This window comes from Seriola dumerili, unplaced genomic scaffold (assembly GCF_002260705.1).
Source record: "Seriola dumerili isolate Sdu_G_001 unplaced genomic scaffold, Sdu_1.0 BDQW01000088.1, whole genome shotgun sequence".
In the NCBI taxonomy this organism is placed as follows: Eukaryota; Metazoa; Chordata; class Actinopteri; order Carangiformes; family Carangidae; genus Seriola; species Seriola dumerili.
The window spans coordinates 10,414,975-10,423,881 of record NW_019174343.1 but is presented as its reverse complement, the minus strand read 5'-3'; the positions used below and the strand labels follow the sequence as shown (position 1 = coordinate 10,423,881).

The 8,907-nt window shown below is 41.6% G+C and overlaps 1 protein-coding gene across 1 annotated transcript in view; it reads left to right on the top strand.

Annotated features, from left to right (window-relative positions):
• The first annotated feature begins 7,997 nt into the window (after positions 1-7,997).
• celf4 (CUGBP Elav-like family member 4) overlaps positions 7,998-8,907 on the top strand; it is an 88,236-nt gene continuing 87,326 nt past the window's right edge. Inside the window, exon 1 of the mRNA XM_022745401.1 lies at positions 7,998-8,304. Coding sequence (XP_022601122.1) covers positions 8,028-8,304 — 277 coding nt within the window. The 5' untranslated portion in view covers positions 7,998-8,027. The remainder of the gene's footprint in view (positions 8,305-8,907) is intronic.

Sequence of the window (8,907 nt, the reverse complement as noted above, 5' to 3'; positions counted from 1 at the left end):
CCCTGTGGTTCATTGATATTCAGTGGTTCATTTTCAGGTGGGTTTCATTACAAAATGCATGCTTAAGGAGCTCCGTGAAGTGAGATACCTCTGAAGAGCTTCAGAAAGCATAGCAGTTTACTAATGGAACATATTCTTCCATGTGGGGATCTATAATAAAGACAATGGAGGCATTTAACTTTGATATCACAATCCTGAAGAGTTCAGCCCTGTCTGATTTGGTGGTATACCGTTACAGGTCCCAGAACTCTGGGGGCAGCAAACTTCTAACTCACGTGTTTACTAAGTGGAGTTTGATACATCACCAAATTAAAATGTGTTGCATCACACAAACTAGTCCCTACACACATTAGTTGTTCCTAAATATTTACAGTCAGTAACTGCCAGGTTGTAACTGTGCAGCTAATGTGAACCAACTGACGAGACTAACATTAGCTTGATAATATGGCCCTTTTAGAGTGAAGGGTAAGAGATGATTTGCCAGAATATGGTTGACACACAGTATCTGACTGGAAACTTGATAAATACTGTTTAATACATATGTAAATGTTGAAGATTTTAAATTACATTTTGCAAAAATAACACGACATACCCCAATTTACATAAAATTATGCCAATAGCAATTGACTAAATGTGTATATAACATCACTTAGGTGAGCAAATTTGTACCCAATCTAAACTGCATGAATACTTGCCTACTTACTCTGAAACTTCTCGATCTTCTCTTCTTCTCTTCTCTATGTATGCTGACAAACATAAAACGAAATACACACATACATTTACAAAAGAGATGTATTTTGTTGAAAAGTTGTACTGTCATATTTGCGAGTTTTGCTAGCTTGTGATGCTACAGTGACATCCTATTGACAATGCTGTTGATCGAACTGTGTACAGATGTTTCCATACCTACTGATTAGGATGTTACTAAATTCATCAAAAGCTAATTTACTAAGTCATGATGATCCAACCTGATGTTGTAAATCAGCAGTTTTAAACTAGCTAGGAGCTAATAAGCACTTAGGAAGGATTTCACCTTTAAGTAATTTTAGCTGCTGCCACCCAATATTTCTGTTTAGTTCAACCAAACAAATTCAACCTGTATGTAATGTAAGGCTCTTGTAGGTAAGCATAGGTAGACAATTTGAAAACTACTATATAGAAATGAAATTAGAGAGTGTAAATACATTAAATGGCAGTTGGTGAAAAAATTCTGACCATGAATAGAATAAAAAATGGTGCCTAATTTAATGAAAATTTTAAGGATTTTAACTATAACTTAATCCCCCTATTGAGCACTTAAGTTGTGTACATGTAACAACATGTAACACACTATTGTAAACACATATTTAACCTGTTTTATAGTGTATAGTATTTGTAGACATACAACTTCTCCTATGTGGACATATTTTATATTATTAAAATTGTGATATCAGTCATTATCTATGTAGACACCAGCCTCCACAGGTGCCCATAGGAGGCATTATATTTGTGCACGAATACATTAATAAACATTTATATCTACTTATGCTTACAACTACACCATCGTGTGTTGTTAAGCATTTCTTAAATGTTTTTATACTGCTTATAGGGGCACTTAAAGTAAAGTGTTATCAAGAAAATCAGTGATGGTTATCCATTAATGTCCTGGTTCCTGACATTTTTGGACATGTGGATCGGCAGAGAGGCTACCAGCCTTCAGTATATAACTTATCTGTAAACCTGTTACTGCAGCACTGTTTCAGCTATGTGTGTGCAAGTGTGTGTAGACGGGCGTTAGTAAATAGAATGTCAGCTTGACAAGGCTGATGGAATTTCTGGGTCACATGAACAAAGACAAGATCGTATTTGCTTTTGCATGTGGGCTTGTTCACTTGTCTGACAACCATCACAAGTGAACTCCATTGATCAAATATTATACACACATACACATGAACGAACACATGCACCCAGTGTTCACACACACACACACACCGAACACACACACACACACGCACACACACACACACACACACACATTCACACACTTCCAAACACATGCGATGCCAAATTCACTACACCTCAGCCTTACTCTAGACATTTTTTGCCCCGGGGTATACCAGAGAACCAGGTGTTATCGCACTCCCCTGTGAGTCCCACTTTCCTCCCCAGAGCAATTAATGACACAGTGGAGTCAGAAACTCTGGCCCCAAAATGGCTGCCTATCTGGAATGGAGGTGTCACATCACCCTGACAACCAGGTCAAGCCCTCAGAGTATCATCAGTGTGCGCCAACAAAGCCAGGGGTCAGAGTTCACCTCACCTCGTGACCTCTCTGTGGAATTGATCTGTTGTAGTGGAAATAGGATTTTGGTGCAACATGATTCAGACAGCGGCCAGACATTGAGGAGATTTTCTGTCTTGAATGATTGACTAGATGACTCACGACATCAGACACGACTATACGCTTTTATAGTCACAAAGGAATAGTAAGAGATTTAGGTTAATTTTCAGACATGTTTCGGAGTGTGAAAGCATGTGTGTGGATGCATCTGTGCGCCTAAAGCTGTATTTATATGTGCACAGTGCATGCAAGTGTATGTGTGATGTTGTCAAGAAGCTGGTGTTTGTCAAGAGGCTTGTGTTTTCAGGGCAGCGAGTCAGTCAAGGAGAGGAGCTGTCAGCATGGCTGATCTGTGCAGCCGGCATTCGGTACAAGCAGAGACGCCCACCCATGTCAAATGTCACAGCACTAATCTCTTTCCAATGCAGCCCAGGTATAACCGCAGGGGCGAGAGACAGACACACCTCATTGCTCCACAGAATGAGATTCCCAGGAGACTCTGCAATTCACAAATCAACAGGCTTTATTTCAATGAAATCCATAGCAACTTGCCATTATTGTTTTGTGCACAGCTGTATGCTCATTTTAGGAATTTTTTGGCAGCATATGTAATGCAGCAATTTTCCAATTCATACAGAGAAATAGGGATTGTATGCCTGTTAATTTCCTGCACTGCAGCACCATTTAAACTTGGTTAAATTTGGTTTGTATAACTGCTGAAAGTTATTTGTATTTCCTCCTCTGGCCACTCAAGTGTGATGCCTTTCACGCTTAAATTACACAATATGTTAAATGTGTGTAGCAATATTTTATGGACCTATACATGTGTGCTAATTTTATCAAGCCTATAATTTCCTGCACTATCATCTCTGTGTATTAAACTAAACAAAGGCTGTAAGACATGTTTAGTCCACAGGTCTGCTGGAAGGATATTTTACAAATTACTTTAATGGTTCTAATGCGTTACTGAATGCATTTGTGGCTTTGTTTGTTTTTGCCCAAGGGGAGATAATACACTGCCTCTCATCCCAGTGTCAACAAACTTCCACTGTAAAAGTGTTCCTTCCACACATGACCCAATAAAATGCATTTTTCCTGAGGAAATTAAGAAATATTCCATCTCCCCATTACCAGTTATGTTTGTTTGGGTTTCTCCATATTTGTGTGTCCTTCCTTATTAATGCCTTCATAAACAAATATCTTTGCATATAATGAATATGATAATTCCACATGTGATGCACCAAAATCATTATTCCACACAGATACAGTATATGTCAAGAATGCTCTGTATTTTTTATAAGACGGCATGCACACATTTTAAATTACTGCAGTATTTTTTTTTTCTTGGCACATCCCCTCAAATCTCTAACAAATTGGTGCTAATCAAGTTAAAGGGAGCCTTCCTGCCCTCCTCGTCCCTCTAAACTTTCAGAGCATTTAGTCATGCACCTGCCATTTCCTCATTCCTTTGCGCTCTTCCCTCTAAATTACTAGAAGGTGATATACGGCTTGGGTGTCCCAAGGCTACAGGAGATTTAGAACTTTGTCCCATATGAAGGAGAGGTGAGAAAAGACATTACTATGCAGAATAGGTAATATTGAAAACGTCAGAGCTCTTTATGGTGCCCCATGCAGATTATCAATCTATTTGTGTAACTTGGCCACCCAGAATTTCATTTCCCTTTTCATTTATTTGCCTTGCTGCAACCGTTTACAGTGCCGAAACTGAAAATTGAAGCCATGACAAGCAAGGAAGCAATATTCCAAGGGCAAAATAGGCCTCCCTTGCTGTGTGATTGCAAAGGTTCATTTGGGGTGGGGTGGATAAGGGGGTGGGTGAAGTGACCTCTTTTTGATGAGCTCAGTGGAATATTTTGAGAAAAGCAGGGTGTCCATGTATGGTCATTTACACTTTGTTCATAGGGGCTGAAGCTTTTTTTTTTTAAAGTGTTCTTGGGAATCCACACAGGCTTCTTGCCTTTGAAAGAAACACTTGTTAGTATTGCCCTGTATTGAATTCAGCACCATGGGCAGAGGCATACATTTGCTACTATTGCTGTATGTTAGTTTCAGCACCAAGGACAGAGGCATCTCTCTCAGCATCTATCTGTATAAAAGCCCTTTGATGCTGCTGTCTTACAATTGCAGTCTAGTCACTAATATAGTTGTAAATATTAATAAAGTCCAACCTTGATTTATTTCACCAAGGAGCTTTGGAAACTAGATAATTATTTATATTTGTAGAAATGAAATCATTTGATTGCATCAAACAGATTTTGGGGTGAATGTATTGAGTTTACAGAGAGAGAGAATAAATATGAAAATAGTTTGACAGACTGAGAGCCTTGAGTATTGCTCTAAGCACGCCTGTGCAGTGGGCACAAATGATTTTCAAGAGCTACACAGTCATATTTGAGTATACCCAAACGGACTGAAATAAGTAGCATTTTGGGAGCAAAGAGACACACTGTTACACGTCTTGCTCGTTAATTTGCGTGTTATTATTATTATCAGCCCGATGGGCTCAGTCACCGAAGCCATTTCACTCCGGGCGACACTGAAAACATTTCATAGTGGCTCGCAGGTAGGCTGTGACGAGAGAGACCGTGAGGGAACCATCCTGGCGCCATACCTTACATAATCATCACGGCAGTACCCACTGAACATAATTACTATGATTTGTGCCCTCCCATTTCACCCTTGTATTAAAAAATATTGCTGGAGGTAAGTCAGGCGTGAGCACAGGCAAGGCTGCTGTGGTGAATGGAGTGTGGCCCCGAGGGAAAGCTTGGAGAGCAGAGCACGGTGTCATGCCAAAGAAAGCCAAGCCCCACCACCCCCAAACACCCCGCCCCGCTGGGGCCCGGTCATGCCGTGAGAACGGGATGACATTACCGGGCCATTTAGCTGGCGGAAGAGCAGAAAGAGGTGAGAGAGGCGCCGAGTGTGTCGCTTTTGTTATTTAATGGTTGGCTAATGTCTCGGCAGAGGGGGGGTGTGCCTCATAGCCAAAAATGAAAACAAATAGGTCAACATTATCAGCCTGGGATGTTGGTGCTATACTGTGAGGCCTTCAGGGTGCTAGTTTAACTGAAGACATTGAAGCATAACTGAAGTAGGCTATACCATTTCATTTTGCCCATCACTTGAGAATAGTTCAGTGTCTTGTGGCCCATATACCCCACACTTTATCCTATGGTCTATTATGAATATAACATTATATTATCATAGGAGCTTTATTGCTGCTGTATTGCTACACAGCATCAACTTACACAGGGCTTTGTGTATGTGTGCGAAATGCAGTCTCTCTATTCCACCCACTCTGGATCAATATGGATATTTATTTAATGTCAATTTGTGTGTCTTTCTGTGTGAGAGTGGGGCCATAAGTTAACCTACATGAGAAAGTACAATACAACTATCAATTTATGTTTTCCATATTAGCTATTAAAAAGGACTGCCAGCGTTGACATAACTCACTGATTAAATTTCCATAGGCTATAGCTACTTTGCTACTGTTTAAATGGCATTCATCAAACTCAGTAGGAATATCAGCAGTGTTATCATTTACAAATTGCTGTGACCTCGGGTATTGCAGTTGTCCTTTGGGGATGGAGATAAACAACATGGACTGACTCCCAAATGATTTAACCAGAATAGCCAATGACCTCCGTGAGGCCATACTGGTGCTGATACCGAAAGAAGTTTCTGTCATTAGAAATTGTACCCACTTCAAGAGGGAATGTTCAAACCTACTGTCACTCTATCTCCACCTTCTTCAGGTTGCTTTACTCACAGCTGTGTAATATCACAGATAAGGGTTAAAACAGACTCTGTTTTTGGCTATGGGAGTCAATCTGCCCTGGGGTGTGATGGTAACAATGTGATATGATGAACCTAAGAAATCAGAATTTTCTTTCTTTTTTTCTACCCTAATGAGGAATGCTTAGTCAGTTTCTTTTTATCCGTTGCCATGTGGGTCAGTCACAGACGCAAACGTGCTTTTAATTTATGTATAAGTGTTTTAGACCTTCCACTCTGAGTGGTATTTAATATCAATACCCAGCTCACTCAAACTAAGATTTTCATAAATCAAGTGCTGCTAAAGTAATCAGACTGGCCACTCTCTAATTGATTTAGAAACTGTTTGGTTGATGCCCACAGGCCTACAGCTAGCTGTATATTCATCTGATGAGGAAACTGAATGAATATTGGATGTCCTTCCAATTGAAATAGAAATTGCTTTTCATGTGTTTTTGCACTGCATTCCTATATATTGTGATACCCCTGGGTTATTTTTTTATCCTCGAATCCCTATTTTTTCGATGTTGAGGTTTTTCTCTTTTTGCCTTTGCGACAATCTTAATACCTAAAGAAACCTAAAGGTTTACCGACATCGCCTAAATGTGGACTTCTGTGCATCTTGTCAATTTGTCCCACTCTTGTGTGATTTTTCTTTTCCCTCCATGTGCCCCCTCTCTACGCCACTCGGCGGTGCTCACAGACTTCCACTCTCTGGAAATCAAATCGTCTAATCCACATGCCTTTGGAAATGGCAGAGGAAGCTTATAATACGTCGCCTCACCGTTGCAAAACGTGTGTTTGTTCTTAACAATAAAGAGCGGTCGGAACCGTCAGAGGAATCCTCCATCAGTGTATTTTAGTTTCGCCTCTGGGACCCGCATTTCAGCACCACGGAGCTGTCCGCCATCCAGGAGCGAAGCGAGGGTTCAGCGATTCTCTGCTTCTGCTGCTGCTGCCGTCGAGGATGAGGAGCTATAAGATGACATGAAATGTGGTTTAAGCACAAAATCAAACCTCCTAAGAGCGGCAACCACATTTTCAATCGCATCCTATCTGCAGCAAAATGCTTTTTTTTTACATGAATCGAAACATGTCAGGTGTAAATTGTCGTTAAGACAGCTTTACAGCTTATTACAATGAATAAGAACAGTGTGCATGTCAGTCACGAAGTAATAAATTGTTGATTTCGCCAATGTGTAGTTATTTGCTCTGAGTAGGAGCACAAAGGACCGTATTCTCTATATTTCTCTATTTATAGACCCTCTCCCCTCAGTGGAATGTACCACTCGCTCCTTGCATAAGAAAGGGGGGAACAGAAAACGCTGGGTTTGACATATGCCGAGTTTATAACGGGCCCGCTTCATTCAAACCTCCCCACTGTTCAGACGGAGATTGAACCGGTCCTGTCCGTTTAAACCGAGAAGACACCCATACCGACTCCTCAATGCAAAAAAATAAAAGGGTGCCAAGAAGCTGGGACGAGGGAACGTGGGTGTAAATAGACAGTGAACGCTCTTGGTCTCTCTCTCTCACTCTCTCTCTCTTCTCTCTCTCTCTCCCTCCCCCTTCTCTATCTCTCTCTTTCTCTCTGTCTCTCTTTTATGAAATCAATGAACGAGTTATTGGGTAGGACATAAATATAAGGAATCAAAGCCTCCACCGGGACCAACGGCATTGTGCGCTTTTGATATGCGTCTTCGCCAAATGCTACATGTGTTTTCACATCAATGTAAATATTGGCTTTGATAGGACGAGAGCGGAATCAGCTCTGGCACGGCTTGGTCTCGGAACCAAATTTTGACCAAGACTTCCACCAGCTTTTTTTTTTTCAACGTAAAACGATTTCTTCACCATCACCATCTACTGCTGTTGAACCCATCCCAACTCACTGGCCGGTCCGAAGATGGCAACTTTAACCAACGGGCAGGTGGACGGCACGGTGCACGGTGTCGGTGTGGTCTCCGCCAGCACGAACGGGCTCGTGAACGGATTAAGCCACAGCCACAGCCCGGCGGGCTGCCCGGCCACCATCCCCATGAAGGACCACGATGCCATCAAACTCTTCATCGGTCAGATCCCCCGCAACCTGGACGAGAAGGACCTCCGGCCCCTCTTCGAGGAGTTCGGCAAGATCTACGAGCTCACTGTGCTCAAGGACCGATTCACGGGCATGCACAAAGGTGGGTTATGCCCATATTCCCCGAGACAACTATGGCTCTACTTGTTTTTGTCAGTGTGAAATCTGTCACACACATTGCTAAGAGTGAGGATCCTAAATCATGCATGATGATTGGTAGAACTGCACGATTGTTGGCAAATTGTGTGATTTTCTGTAGTGCTCAAGCCTGAACGACTTTATGTAGGATGTGCTGTTGTCGCATTTGTGGCACCAAAAAAGGATTTTTTTTTTTTTTTTTTTTTTTTTTTAGACTTGTCATTGGCTCTGAAATTCAGTGCTTCATTTTTTTTCCTTATTGAGCAAACACCCAAGCATGAGAATGTCACGAATCGGGGAGTCACGACGGCATGAATTTATGTAGGCTGATATTAGGACGAGCAATGTTCCTGTTTGGGCAGTGTGCACGGGAGTATTCACACATCTAGTCCGGCGGTTGTAAACGTGCTTTCATTCACTACAGAGCTAAATCCAGGCCATTAACCTCACATTTTCACGTTGCAATAGCGAGGAGGCTGTGTTTGATTGCCCGCAGCAGAGTACACTCTGTTGCCCGTAACTCTCTCACTGTTAGTGTGTGTGTGTGTGTGTGTGTGTGTGTGTGTGT